This window comes from Mya arenaria, chromosome 5 (assembly GCF_026914265.1).
Source record: "Mya arenaria isolate MELC-2E11 chromosome 5, ASM2691426v1".
NCBI classification, from domain to species: domain Eukaryota; kingdom Metazoa; phylum Mollusca; class Bivalvia; order Myida; family Myidae; genus Mya; species Mya arenaria.
In genome coordinates, this window is record NC_069126.1 from 67,913,380 (window position 1) to 67,929,838 (window position 16,459).

General features: G+C 33.9%; 1 protein-coding gene across 3 annotated transcripts; it reads right to left on the bottom strand.

Annotated features, from left to right (window-relative positions):
* Window positions 1-3,570: 3,570 nt before the first annotated feature.
* LOC128234997 (uncharacterized) lies at window positions 3,571-8,434 on the bottom strand. Of its 3 annotated transcripts, XM_052949670.1 has the most exons (7): window positions 8,370-8,434; window positions 7,896-8,225; window positions 7,457-7,765; window positions 6,708-7,001; window positions 6,361-6,492; window positions 4,825-4,922; window positions 3,571-4,192 (listed from the first exon to the last, which is right to left on the bottom strand). In XM_052949670.1, exons 1-7 carry the CDS (start codon window positions 8,398-8,400, stop codon window positions 3,941-3,943), a joined length of 1,446 nt encoding a protein of 481 aa, XP_052805630.1. In that variant the 5' UTR covers window positions 8,401-8,434; the 3' UTR covers window positions 3,571-3,940. The 3 variants fall into 3 exon arrangements, 2 of the variants coding, with proteins under 2 accessions (XP_052805630.1, XP_052805631.1); XM_052949671.1 differs by lacking the exon at window positions 4,825-4,922 and having other exon boundaries at window positions 4,039-4,192; XR_008261099.1 differs by lacking the exon at window positions 3,571-4,192 and having other exon boundaries at window positions 6,704-7,001.
* Window positions 8,435-16,459: the final 8,025 nt, after the last annotated feature.

Sequence of the window (16,459 nt, forward strand, 5' to 3'; positions counted from 1 at the left end):
CTTAATATAACAATTGCAAGTGTTAAAATAACTAATGAATTTATAATGTAATGAAATCAACACATGTTGAAAGATATTACGATCATATTTTACCTCCGCACATGTGCTAGGCAACAGTTAAATGCATGTCCAATAGATTATCTCCGTCATCAATTTCGAAAAAGCTGATCAATTGCCAAATACGACAGATGATCGTGATCGGTCAAATTGCGGATACCCACTGAAAACATCGTTAATCCCTTCTGTTTCGCGTGGTCGGCATGTCTCATAGTGAGAGGCGGGTATTTAAACAAACCATTTGTGATAACAACAGCAATGTCTGGGGCGCGTGGTCTTTCCCTGTGGACAGGTTACACAACCTTGTAGAAGGAACCATTGTTCAATTAGATTTGCATTTCAGAAAATCATGAGAAATTATATCTATAATTGATCTTATGAAAAAGCCCAGTATAGTGAAGTTAAATAATCATTTTAACATTCAATGCGACTAAATACACTCGAACATGATACGTATGTACTTGTTACGTAAAATGGACTTTCGGAGTTCATCATGTGATGTGTACAAAAGGTCATTTGTACTTGAATAATGTAAATTCGAGTTATGTCTGAAGCACGTTGAAGACAATCAGTGATGATTTAACATTTACCTATTGTATTCCTGTCGCAGGGTCAAATATTGACAAAATAATAATATTCCTTTAGTTAGGTAAAGAGAAATTTGTACTGCCATGTTTGATTACATAATTTGGCTGGCATTCGATAAGTTGCGATGGAAATTTAACGGCAGGTGTTATATGGACACTAGTATTGTCATTATTTTTGTGTCTATAGTTCATTGCCGTTTGGGCCCTTGAATATATTTTTAACTTTTGTCTGCTGGGTTTGTTCCTGTATAACTCATTTTATTATTGAGTATTATGTAGAAAAGGTTTGTTTCCATTAAACAAAAAGCCGGAAAAGCTAGGCCCCCAACATTCCTCTCTACACATAAGTTGCAATGGATCCAATGTAACAGTAGCTCCTCTTGAGTAGGTCATTTTATCTACTGAAAACATAAAGCCTTCTATACCAGTCATAACGTTCAGTTAAAAGATTTTTGCAACTGAACTGAACTCTATCAGCGCAACAAGAGCACGTTTAGAGCGCACATTGAAATGGCTGACCGTTTTCTTTATTCACGTTTCGTCTTTCTTAAAGTTGTCCAGGCCAATGCTTCCCAAGGAATAAACGACGAATACAACGTCGGCGATATTTGCCATACACACTGGAATTTGTAACGTTTGTGATGTCAATACTATAAATTTCACTAAATAACAAGATATGACAAATATTCATAATTCTAGAGAACAGACGAATGCTGCATTTGCAATAACTTCTGCAATGTTATTGAAAACGTTCAAGGAGCGGAGGTATGCATATTTTGTGACTCATTGCATCGCAACTGATGTCATCAATGCAACTCTTGACGCTTTCTACTTTGTCACGTCAAAGTAATGAACTATAGATAGAGTGTTTAATGTATTTGAACTATAATTGTAACATCACGGTTGTTGAACTTTAAATATGACTTTACGTATAAACTTTCAACTACTGAGCTAGTTTCTGTTTTTTTTTCAGATGCATATGTAAGGTAATTTAACTATAAATGGAACGTACAAGTCATTAAACAATTTATATACCATTAAAGTATTTGAACTATAATGTACCTTTAAAGGTATTTAAACTAAAATTTGAACGTTAAGGTCATTGAACAATAAATAAAGAAAACAAGACGACTTGCATTTTTGACAGACATTACCAATGTGTGAAGACACAGTTACCATTGTTTTGACAATGATTCGTGCATATAGCTGCAATGATAATACCGAAGAAAATCCAAAAGATCAAAAAGAAAACAAAATGGGAAAAACGTTTTGAGCCGAATAACGCAGTTATTTCACACGCCCCTCCTTTGTACCCTGTAGTGCAATGGCCTCCACTTTTGCAATCAGAGGAACAAATTGCTGGATTCATTTAGAAAGTTCTTATAAAATATCCGTATGTTAGGAGGGGTCATGCATTTAATATTATGTGTCCCGCCATGACACATGACACAAACTATATACATAGTGCGCACTATTACTGGAAAAGCTTTCGTCTGGTCACATCACAACTTCGACAATTTTGGTTTCGGCAGAATATATCAGCCATGTAAGATAACTGGCCATGTTAGATAATGTTTTGTCCGAGCATCACCAATTTTTACAATATGTGCATTGGCAATTTGTCTCCGATATGTTTGATATTTTGCCTCGTATTCACATACACTTCAGAGTTATGGTCACGGAATTGCTAAAATTGCACCAAGTTTCGATGGGCGTATCTTTAGCCTGCTTGCCACTCTGGTTGAATGATTTGGTTCAGATGATTGCTTTATACCAGCCAGATGGTACTGAACAAAGAATTATTTAATTTAGATTGGCTTAAAGACTTATCATCAATCCCTTTGGGTTCCTTCTTCATTTAATAAAAAAGTATGGGTGCATTTTCACTATTATTATTCGGTTTATAATATTTTTGTTACTCTTAAAAATTTACATTCCGCCATAAGGCCCTTTCTTTTATTTCTTTAGAATTTATTATAAATATCAACAGCATAAGTAAACTCAGTTAAATCATGAATCTGAACATTCGTTTCCAGCCTTTCAGACCAACTTAGTATTGTTTTAAATAGTTTAAATACTGCCTGAAAAGGTATCTATTGTCTTATATATGGGTAGTGTGAATCATTTTAAGCATGTTTAAGGGTACATTGATAGTGTTTGCACTTACCAATGTGGTCATTAGATAGATCGATGACAACGAGACCCTTTTTAAGAGTAATAATTACTTTGTTTATAATATTCATTATTCATTCGTGAGACTGGTTATATTCCAATTGTTCCTGAGGCGACATGAATTCATTTGTTTAACCGATGAATAGTGAAAACTATTAATACTTCAACGTTACTGCAATTGTTAATTGTGGTGGTTTATCATTGTTTCATTATAGGCATTAATCAGTTCATAAAAGCAATATATATTTGGTTGATTTTGTTTCCTTTCATCGCTTCCAGTTACCATCTGAAATCGAAATTGTATACGGAAAAGATAATTTGTTTTTCACATGTATACAATAAATGTAGTCTGCTAAGCAAATTAATCTGTATATATCACAGAAACAACCCAAGTAACTAAGATAGAGATAGTTGTTATAAACATAATATAAATCTCATTGTTGTGGCCTTCTTTAGATGGATCGTACCCTATTTTTTATTTTACCGCGTTCAAAATGATTTATAATACACCCCTACATTATAAACGATATATAATATTTGACCTCTTCTGATGTTTTCTAGTGTACTTCAGATGTTTATATACACTTTTAAAATAAAACGTTTAAACATGATCAATACAATCTAAACTGATCAGATAATTTTAGAGGAGGAAGGTGTGATGATTCATTTGTAAAATTAGCTGTTTCTTTCCTTTTCGCGCCATCTTGGCGAAACACATATGCGTGCGTTTATAAGGAAATCTATAACACAAACGCGCGCTTTATTTCTTTATTTAAATAACCAAATCCGTCCTATAACATTACCAAAAGAAAACAAACGAAACATTTGAAGACAGAAAAGTAACATAAACTGATCAGACATTAATAATAAACTATTTATTTTATTATTTCGTTAAGATTTACCGAATCACAAACGTTTTAAACACATGTTCCATGTTTTTGTCCATCTTCATACAACAATATGAGGCACATAATCAGCATAGAAGTCAGAAAAGAAGCATGAATTGATAATTCACCAATAATTACAAATAACTAGTTTTGTTATTTGTTCGTTAAGAGTTCCACAGCACTTATTGTCGTATTCAATTGAATACGCCTTATCTTAACATGTTTTTGTGAACACTCTTAAGTAATATGTGTTGATCCTGACATATCAATGTATTCTTTATTCGCCGTTGGTGCGTCTGCATCATTGACTTTATCTTGTCGAGCGATTTCGGAAGTATGTGGCTCGTCATTCGTTGTTATATGTACGCTGTCGATCTTTCTCAAATTCGTCAGCGTAATTTGCTCACTAGTGGTTGTTCTTGAGATTGGTGTCATATAACCTGTTGACTGTGCAGACGCACTCATCTGTCGGCTAAAAGTCATGGTACTCTGCAATAATATATATATATATAGAAATCAAGCAGCGCAATGCATTACACAGCGAGCACGTTGGCAACTGAAGTGATTTAGAAACGTAACGACATATCATCTACATTAATATATATTTTAACTGAAAATTGAAGTAAAGGAGTGTTATTAGGACTGTACAATAACTGGCCAATGGACTGAATGGAATCACTGAGGCGTGTCTAAGGACAAGGATAAAAACGATATGGAATACGGCCCCTGGTGTTATTAATTAACTTGAAAATGAGTTTCATTTGAATACAAATACCACACAAATAACGTAAGAAGAAATACAAATTAAAATGCAATTTGATTTAACTTTCTGAATGATTTCAATTTGGATTTAGTTAAGAATTAATTGCTTTTATACCTGTTGAAAAGAAATTTATATCACTTTATGCTAAGTAACTATCGTCGGCACGATGCTCTGCGAAAGAGTCGTCATGTGTTTTTATGGGAGAATCCGGAGTACCCGGACAAAACCCACTGGTCCCGCTTGGTGACCACAAACCAATATTACATACACCCGGGCCATTATGATTTGATGTTGTTAAACGAATACAAATGATATTAGTTTTTTTTGTTAAACTTTCTAAGAAAAGAAATCCATATACTCTAATTGCGGTGTCTATGGGATCATCTATAGTTGAATACACTGGCTCATGTTTGTTCATATTAGACCTTGTCTTATCTCTGGCGCTCGTCTGGTAAACTATAACAATTGAAAAGTACAGTGTAGTGCACTCGCATCGCAGCATTCTATATCAAAATTTTTACGACAAGTGAAGGTTCGTTGACAATGGCACTAGACTCATATTCTAGTAGAAAAAAAGTTTGAACATACACAATTTAATTGTTTAATCAAAACGTTGTCAATGATCTGAATCAATGAAGGCGGTACTTGTTTTATGTATTGTGCTTACTAAGAAAGAATGTATATATAGGATCTGACACGAGTTGTCATTTAATACAAGATTTTATTAAACGAGTTCATGCAATTTGTTAGTTTGCGAGCCTCTGGCGAGCTTTATAACACTTTTCATGGACGAGTTTAATAAAAACTATTGTATAAAATGACAACGAGTTAAGATCTTTTTTATCACATGCTTAAAAAGGTGTTTTTATAACTTATTTAGTCCCACTTTCTGAACCAATTGTTTGACAGCCAAAGTACACAGAGTGGAATGTCATCGATGCGCCATATAAATACGTCCAAATTAAAATGACAAAAATAACAAACAGTTATCAAGTTTCAATTCGGATAAAGCGCTTTACATGTCACAAATATAAAAATGTGTAGTGAAATATCCAACAACATCAATAACGAACAATTATAACCAAAAAAATCAATAGGTACACAATTTGATGAAGTCACACTGAGAGAGTACACGAATTTACGCGGTTTATGTGACCTACATCGGTCTGTCAAGTGTTACTGTGCACGGACTTAAAAGTAATTCGCTGTCGCTTTCTACGATGATTTTGCAGCGTTTTCGTAGTGTTCATGGAGTTTCACAAAATACAGATTCTATAATGCCTGGATGTTGATGTTGAAAAAGTTCCACCAGAATGTTTCCAGCGAACATGATATTCTAGCCGTCATGGAACGTGTAATTAGAATCTTGTGCTGCGAAATTTGTTTTTGTGTTTTTGGTAAACGACAGCTGATTAGACTGGCAAGCAAATGGCATTGATTGCATATTGCTTGTATTTGTCAAGATGAAGATGTTTGAAATGTTCTTGTGTTGTTTGTCACTGATATGGCTGTAATTGCTGACTGGCTGAATTCAGAATATTTCTGTGACTAGTGATCTGTATTATCTGGTTTGGCGGATCATTGTTATCAGAAAGTTTTTTTTAACAATATGCTTTAAAGCACTATGATTCGTTAGCCATTTGTCTCCCGGAAGTCCTACAGCTTCTTCATTGAAGTAAGTATTGGTTGGCGTTTAAACCATTTTAATGTTTAAAACAATGCAGAGGGATATCTAGGTCGCGTGTGGTTAGTCTAGCCAATAGAATTGTCTGATATGTGTACGATAAAAATATTTGTAATGGGTATATTACACGAAAAAACATGGGAAAGCATGTGATAAAAATAGATAACGCTAACGTTAGAGGTAAGAAAATGCATCATTGCTTTGTTTTACCGTTATGTTGACGTCTTTTTCGTAGACAGCAAATAAGCGTTATTGTGGACATACTGATAAATGCCAAACTACCGGCGATAATTGGGAGCCAGAAGCTAACGAAAAGCGAGCTTCGTTCGTTAGTCTGCATACCTGAAATATCAACCGTTTTCCTGTTTTCATGACCACATAACAATCTATGTTTTACTCTTTAACTAAATATGTGTTTATAAAGTTTTATCTTCAGATTCGATTTATTATTACCATAACTTAAGAGATACGAAGCATAAATTATACTCAGAAAATGAATAGTTCAAGAATACTTAATCTGAAGTGAAAATTAGAAAAAAGCCTAACTACGTACGTACAGCTCATAAGTATTGGCTTGCAAATAGACCTTCCAATATTGTTGTTCCCAATCCTTGATGTGCAACACATTTCTGTTCCATTCCATTCCTTAGAAGCAGTTTTAAGAGTTGCTTTGCTGGAGAAGGTGTTTTTTGAACGATCGTATTCATCTTGTTGTTGCACTTTTAATATCCTGTCGTTTACACGAATTTCAATCTTTTGAACCGGTCGAATATTATGCATTTCACAAGTTGCAGTTGAGTCATCGCCATAGAAACAACTTGGTTCTATTAATGTTGGACCCGTACCAAACTCTTTAAAACAATAAAATTACAATATTAAGTAACTATCAATTTTAATTATTCATCTGGCCCATCGTTTTATAACAGGTACTTTTAATCAATGCAAGTTTGTAATGTTTATTACCCTGAACACAATTAATTGAACGTTTTACTTGAAAACTCATAGTGGGCAGCCAACCAACTGTTTAAAAATATATCTTATTAAGCTTTTAACGAACGCTAGAAAAATGCCTGTTGATAAATGAAACACATTTATTATTCAGAGTATGTATACAAAGATTGAAGGGAATTTAAAACAATAAAAAGTAATTAATAAATTTACATTGAAGGCAGTGGTTTATAAAAACAACAACAAACGTTGCGTACTATCCTGTGTCTAATGAGATGTTACGAGTAACATCGAATGAAATATGTGATTATGCTACATAGATAACGCTTTTCGGTAAACGAAAAGGAAAAACCCTAACCTAAATAGCACAAATGTGCTGTAAACTCAACTGGAGCCTTATTGGCGCTGTATACAACTTTACAGGTTAAATTACTGCCAGCCATTTCCTTCTTAAGGCGGAGTCGGGTGTTGTCTAATTTGCGCAACTCTGGCTCTTTCCCATCAGCTAAAAGTGGTAATACCTTGCCTCCAACACTAAAGCTAACACTCACAGGATCTATTCCCGTGTCTGTCTTGCAAAATATGTCGATACCAGCATCAGCGTAAACACATTTTGTCTTAAAAAAGTCTCCATACTGAGGCCCGACAACGACAGAGTTTTGTGGAACTACAAAATACCATATCATAATATAACAAACTACGGATGCAAATGAAATGTCAACATATAAGCTAAAATCGATTCGAAGTATTTATAATTTCATATGATTGACCAAGAGTAAGATATATATTCTCCATACCCTCTAAATCCAGCTCTATTATTTGTGATTTCATGGATGGGTTGTAGGCACATTCAGCGTAAAAGAGCGTGTTATTATAAATAGCCTTTGCATTAATGAGGGTAAAATAGTAAGATCCATTTTCTGAGAACTGAATACTGTCATTTTGACTGTTAGCGACCTTGAACTCGGCTGATCCTGGTTGCATGTATTTCCATACGACGCCGCCAATCCACTCATCACGTGGCTCCATCTTCAGCGTCACCGGTCTGTTCACATACGATGGCTTGATCAGGGTTATTGTTCCATACTGATTACTATTGGAATAGCCAAGCGCGTTGCAGTTCAGCACTAAAATTGATGGAAAGAATGCACGAATGCTTTTATAACGCACTTGTCCACCTATTTATAAGACATAGGATTTCGATATTTTTAATTATTTTTGTTTTGATTATCTTGAAATACATAAGCAAAATAAACATAACTCAAACATACCGAACCACAGAAGCACCATTAGGAGTTGCATCGTAAGGCTTTGTTTTAAACAAATGTGAGGCGCAAGATATAACCACTGAACTATTGAAGGAAATGCATATGATAAGAGAACTGAAGAAGAATGGGCATATTGTTAAAACAGAAAACAATTATTAAGGAAATGAAACATCTGATTCAGCATGGGAAATGTATCCTTTCTCGCATTGTGGTTTCTATTCTTCATTCGTTAAATATTTCCTTGTGTTAGTTAAGGTTTTCATAATTGTTTAATAATGTACGATGATTTGTCATAGTGGTGCCCCGTACAATGTTCAATGTGCAGTAAGTTAATTGTTGGTCCTTTGTATCTCTGTCAAAATACATGTAGATACTAACGATCCGGATAAAACTATACATAAAATAGTGTATATGATTGGGTCATAATTTCTGAACATTTCGACTGAATAAAATGGTGAAAGTTATATTTTCTTCCTTTGAGGATCTAGACAAATGAAAAAAAAGAAGATATTTTTTAGAGTCGAATGAGTTGTCTTTTGCACGAATTATAATCGTTTAAAACATAACTACATAGATAGACAACATGGTGGAAATTTCATGAAGCAATTTATCAACAATTGATTTTTTAAATATTTTCAAAGTGACTGTATGGACGTACAGTCGAACCCCGTTGGCTCGAAGTCCCAGGGCGAACATACCTCAAGCCTCGCGGAATTTGAGCCAAGCGGAAATGCTTACCTTCAGTATAATGAAATCGGTCCTTTTTATTCTTTTTGAGCCAACGTTGAGGTCGATGAGGTCGAGCAAAGCGAGTTCGAGACAACGGGGTTCGACTGTAGATTTTCATATGAAACATATTCATAAAATAACTTTGGCTTTTGGCAAACAAGAAACTATTACATTAAACGAACAACCTTGATCTCTGCCGAAATATCTCTTTTTATGAATTTATTTATCTGTTATCGCAGGTGGCGCTTTCAGCTTAAAAATCTGATATTTGTATTTAAATAACCAATTGGCTTCTAGACCATCGAGTTTGACTCATTATCTCTGAATAAATGGAAACTTTAGCCAATGATTAATACAGCATGTATTAATGGCTTAATACGATAGTCAGGAGTTCGACGAATGAAACTTTTTTATTTTAAATCCCTCAACCTTTTTAACATGCAGATAATGCCAAACTTTATTATTGTTTCATAATAAAACACAACAACGCTATACTTTATTATAACAATAAATTTAAGACATAAACATCTTATAAGTATCCTTGCCAACTTATATTTGGGTTAAACATAATTTATTGAGCAAAAATAAACAACAATTCAACACAATCAAACGTTAGAATTGGAACGGAAGAAGTAAACTAAACGAGTTCTGTTCTCTTTTATGATAAATAACAAATTGCATTTGAAGCACTTATTACTAATGAAGTTATTATCGTACAAGCTTATATTAAATTGTGTTTTAACACGGCTGGTTAAATATGAAATTTCAAATGCAATTATGTATATTGAAAAATATTTTCTTTTTTAGGAATTAATTCAATGCAATAAAGTAGGATAAATCATTGTTTGAGGAAAAAGGAAGAAATTATTGTTTGAGGAAAAAGGAAGAATGAATAAACAGAGAGTCAATGTAAAAGATGTGTGTGTGTGTGTGTGTGTGTGTGTGTGTGTGTGTGAGTGTGTGTGTGTGTGCGTGTGTGTGTGTGCGTGTGCGTGTGTTGGTATTGTCGATCAGTGGCTTTCAAATATTTTTGACTTGTAAATTAAACGATGAACTGCATAAAACAAAGTACTATTTTGCTCTTCAGTCTGGGTGTCATCACCATATACTAAGTTATAAAGAACAAAGGGATACCTCAATCAGAGATTGAACAGTAGTGAGCTTATGTTGCCTTTGTTCAGTAAAGATAGGACAAATAAAGAGACACTCATTGTAGAGGGGAGTTAGCAGGACCTGTTCCCAAAGTAGAACATTCTATGTGTTTTTGGTTTATCCGAATGGAAGGAAAACAAGAACTTTTATTTATAGTCTTTGCCTCAACTGGGAGACAATCCAATGCATATATAGTAAAAGGAAGGAATTAATTCATATACAAAGATGTGCGAGTTCGGAAACTTGATATGTTGCATAAATTTCTAAGTGATCTTGTTGAAGCTTGTCCAACGGTTTTGATAACGAAAACCGACAAATAATATGTCGTGTAACCATTTCTAATTTTCAAGAAGTGAGGAAGCTTGTGTTTCTTGAGTTTAGTATTAATGGTCACCCAACCAGATTTGATTTGAAGCAAGCGCAGATAAACCAGTCGGGTACATCTAGTAACTATACGTTCACATTCATTTTGCATTTTATTTAGTTTGTCTTTTTTCATATTGTGTTCAATGAATCTCGATAGCAGCTGCATACTCCAAGATTGGCCTAATAAAGGAGAGGAAAAATTACCTTCATGGACTGCCTATCAATTTAATAACGAAGACGTTTCAATAAATTAATTTTGGAAGAGGCAAGGTAATATTAGCATGCCAACTGCAGTCATCAGAGAGAAAAAAAGCCTAAATGTGTGCGAGATTCAACAGAAGGTATATCTATGTCGAACATATACACTGGTGGATAAATTGGTTTATTTCTTTTCCGATATATGATCATTCATTCCGATTGTGTAGAATTAAAATAAACAAGCCATCTATCAGCTTAGAGAGATATTGTATTAATGTATGTCTGTAGTTTAAAGACTACAGTCTGAGGGGACTCGACAATAACAAAGATAATCGTATTATCTGCTAAAAGGCTCATGTTTGAGTCACCCTCCTTCACAATATCATTCATCTATGGAAGGAACAAAATATGAACCAAAATTGATCCCTGTGGAACTGCCGCTTATATCTCAGATAATAATGATGTAGCTCCTGGAACTACAACGCGCTAATACCTATTTTCTCAGTAGTTTGAAAACCAAGACAATAAAACAACCTCACAGTCCTGCTTGTTCGTGTTGGTACAGTAGACCACGATGCCAAGCTTTATCAACTACTTTACTTACATCGAAAAAGTTCAAGACCATCGTCGAGAGCTTGAAAATCTGTTATAGAGGTAAGTGGGTGACAGTAAGGTCAGTTGGTATACAACCTGATTAGAACCGGGAAAAGAAGTATGAATCACGAAGTCAATTGTACACATGTTTGTATATATATATGTTTTACAATACATTTTCCATTATATTTAGAAGAGAAATTTGGCGATATTTTGAACAGTTTGAAGGATCACCTTTTTTGAAGACGGTGCAGACATTTGATCGTTTTCTTTCTTGCGTAAGTCCAAACTGCTGTGACAAAGAATAAATTTTACGCCCTGAAGTATCCACTATAATGTTAAGATTTAAAGAACCTGTTATAATATTGCCATCAATACCGCTTTTACTCGACAAGCCTATTGAGTCTTAAATTGCTTTATACAAGCTGTTACCATAACTAGGATGGCGAAAGAAGACACCAAGTAGAATATATTCAAATGTTCAGATCTTCATTTCCAACCAAACACACTCAATATAATTTTATTCCAAATCATTTCTCTTTTTAAATTTGATACGTTCGATATAAGCGGCAACTCGACCAATCAAATCTCCGCTTCGATCTTACCGGACCGGTAGGGAAATTCCAGGAATAAGAATTTAGTCGTTTAAGATACTAGTAGCTTACCAAGTTTCCGGAAAAGAAGTATATCAATAAATATTAGCTCAGTTGTAAGTTATCCAGTTTAGGATTAAGACTTTGAATATTATAGGGTACATATAAGGGAAAATTAGTTGGGTCTACGTAAGAAATTCAAAAGATTAAGAGATATTTAACAATGCGAACTGTGGAAGAATTCTGACTAGACCTAGGACCAGAATGTGGTTGATAATCACTGAACAATATATAAACAGTGTACAACCAAGCTAGTTTAACCGTGAAAAATATAATGCCCGATAGATGCTTCGCAAAACAGGCATTTTGACCATACGTTTCACTTGGAAGATAAGAGGGTGCTACATAAGACATAGAGAGATGAATGTTACTAGAATGAGAGATATTTTACTAGATTGAGTAGCTGCTATGACTATTCTTGACACTAACAAATGCGGAGAACATTGTCAATAATAATGGGAATTGAACATAGAAACAGTTCCTAGGCATGACAATTATTGATGACATATCACGAGCAGTCACGATATTTGCAGTAGTAACAACCAGTAACTTTCCTCGGTTGAAATGCTATCAAAACTATACTGTATATATTTAACCGCACAAAAAGACATTATTCATCTCTTACCAGGCTAAAACACTGAAACGGGATCGGAAAAGGAAAGAGAAACAGTAATATATCCAATTTAAAAGGAAGCAAACGGAAACGTTTTTTTGCACGTTTTGAGAAGGTCGATATCTAAAAAACAAGAATTTATTCTAAATAGAAGATGAAAATATTATTATAATAGGTGAACAAGTGGACGAGTAAAATGGTTATTCAACTAGAAGATAAAAAAAACAGGTACAAATAGAGATGTTCAATTTTGGTGCTAAAAAGAACAAGATTAATGTTTAGCGCCGCTTTAGAGCCGTTTACAATGATTGCAATAATTTATGGCTGTCATAATTATTCTTATTTTCATTTAAGAGTATATATTGTGCACGTAAGAAATTGGTCATTGAATTAAACTAACTGTTAAACAATCTTATGCACAAACTGAAAACTTTAGAAACATCAAGTAAGGTTGTTAATAGACAAAATGAGAACATGAATAAAAGCATATCCTATTTAACATATATTCTTTTGAAAAGATCATAAGTAAACCTAAAAGTGTTATACATGTACTTTAAACTATATAAGTTAAATTAATTAATAATTATTAATAGCACAATAGGCAGTGCATACACACAATATTAAGACGTTCTAACTAAAACGATCTTGAAAATATTAGTATCAGTACAGGTACCACATTGGTGTTACTTTCTGTATGACAAAACAGGTAGCAAGTTCAGACAAACTATTGCAAGTGTATTCATTATCGCATATAAAAAACGTTATACACCTTTACAGACACAAACACACTCACACTCAACATACATATACACACATACACACATCTACGCATTTACTTACATAAATACATTAACTAAAGTCAGAACACTTAAAGTTTACATTCATCAAAGCGAGACAGACATACACCACAATGAAAACATATGACTCATAAGTATCGATGTAAGTGGTCATTTCACTGGGAGTACACTGATCACCAATGAAAGCGACCCACTTAGTGTAAAAGCTTATTGAAGTCCTCCTCTGTACAAACATGGTGGACGAAACTGATTCCTGGCATTTTAATCAAAATTGTTCCATCGTGCGTCCAAGTAATGAATAAACGTTTGGACTTTACTTGTTGCCTGGCAAAGAAAAGCAGTCTCGAACGCTCCCTCCTAAGATCTTTGTTAACGAAAATATGATTGTAGCCCTTGTCTTTTGCAAGTGCATGAAATTTGTATATGAGCTCTCGTGGTCTGTATGTGGCAAACTTGACCATTATATAACGCGGACCCTATTTCTGTTTGCATGTGCGGTGTGATTGCTCGATGGCACACTTATCCATTTAAACACCAATTTAAGTGCAAAATGAGAGAACATAATGGTCAGTGTCCTAAATATATATCTATCAGCTGATAAAACCACCAAAAGCAGTTTTTGCTTCACATCTGACTTTCTGAATTGGAATACATCAAGCCAGTAATACTTAAACACATTTTCCTATCAAGTGATCTTTATTTATAAAAAAATAGCGTTCGAAATGTTCCCGGTATTTTTGTCTAAACGTGCCTTAGTGTACAGCTTACATGAACTGGCAATAAACATGTGTGTACATTCCAATTTTGGAGTTTCTGGTAATCTCCATATATTGTTTATTCTAATGCAATGTATTGTTATAAATTTTAACATTTGTGATGGTATATTGTAGTCTCAGCACTAAATCTATAAGTAATAGTATATACATTCTGAAATAGTTATCAATTGGAAAAAAATAAACACATCTAGCGTATGATAAAAACAGTTTTGCGATCGTCAATGACAACAATGAAGAGTGTACCTTTGCCAAGATTTCCCCACACCCACTAGCAATTAGCAACGGCTTAAGGTGTAATAAAATTTCAGGAAGCAGTATAACTATTAAAAAAGCCTTATCGGTACTAGATTAACACAACGATAAAATATAAAACACAAATCAAGTCAAACTAAACTTCTTTTCTGAGTACTCAACGACTAAATACAGACAATGTATCTATTCGGAGAAAAAGGGTTGGTTCCTCCGAGGCACTGATTCGTATACACTTATATTACACTGTTCTCATAATTAACATTGTAAAGGTTTTAAACAAAAATACGCAATCATGTAGTTATTTTTGTGTTTTGTACTTTCGTTGAAAATAATTGAGTTGAGCAGATAACAAGTATGCATTTGATCAATAAGGTTTTAGGTATATATTAGCTACACCCCAAAGAAACACAATTCATACCCCGTCGTTCTTTTCTTCACAATTATTTTTTAGTATAGCCAGTATTCAAAAAGTGTTTTGTGTTAAACAGTTTGCTGTTATATTTCTTAAAACCAATATTTATCAGTCAAGTCGTGTAACACTTTATTGACTCTTTCATGAATGCCTCTTTATGCGCAAACCAGGCCCCATTATCACGAAAATACTTAAGTCAATTCTCAAACTCAGTCTCAACACATTTAATTAAATAAAAGCATAGTATGATTCAAAATCTTGCATGTTTTATGCTTTTTGAAAATGTATTTTCCCATATAATGTGTTGATAAAAAGATTTTATCAATAATTCAAAGAAAACTAATTCTAGCGCAAATATATACTTGAGTATTTTATAAAGATTACGGAATTGTAGTCAAATATATTTTTGGCTGTAGAATATATTTACCTCGGAATTAGATCATTCTATGATAGAATGCGAATATAAAAATGTAAAATAACTTATATGATTTTTAATACATTTTAATGTTATGTGATAAAATGTGTTGAGACTGAGTTTGAGATATGACTTAAGTATTTTCGTGATATTGGGGCCTGGAAGTTTTTAAAGTGTGCAGAAGCGATGCGAGTAGGTAAAAGGGGGTTAAGGGGGTAAAGGGACTTCCCCAAGAAAATGAAAACAATAAAAGGCAAAAGGTTCGTTTTTATGCTATATTTTTATGTCAATACGATATTTGTATTGTCATTAGCGTACTTCTTACATGTTGATTAAAAAGTTTAGCAAACGAGCACACTCAATTTAGTCAAATAGTCCCATAAGATTGTCACGTGAACTGAATTTGCATGATAATGTTTGCCATTCCAAAGATAAAATACTTATATATAAAAACACATAATACAAAATCGATAATGCACACATAGTGATGTAAAAGTCAAAAGCAATTTAGATCTAAAACAGCAAAGGCAGATGGCAATTTATTTTTTCGTGCTAGAAATTCCACGACTCGGTCGGCGTGGATTTGAGTTTGCGGTAAATATTTAGTAAGCCGGGGCCCGACATTCGCTCAGAAGGCCTGGTGCTACGTAGATATGTCTTACCCGTAGCCATAGCTACTGGTATGCACAACAGTTCCATGGTGCATTACCTAATACCATCGGTAGCTACTTCTTATGCCTTACTTCAAGGTTGTGTATGGTGTAGGTGATGACATTGTCCAGTTTACAGTCCATTGTTGACACTCGTCAAATTCGAAATTCGTGGTATATTTCCATCGATTTTTCATGTGTGAGACCTTCTACCTGCAATAAGGCGGGTTAGTTTTTCCACAAATTACAATGACATGGGTAATAGGTAAGAAATCCATATAAAAGTCTAGTTGTTTCCATATCTGTACAAGTACAATCTTATTCATAATCATTTGTATAAATTGAAGAGCTCGTGATCTTCCTTAGGCGTATCTAAAACTATAAAACGGTATGCATGTATCGAAACCCAGCATGCTTGTGTCAACCGTCTTAATAGCAATCCCTGTTTTGTATAATTTTATATTTTAGAATATTTTAGAACAATGC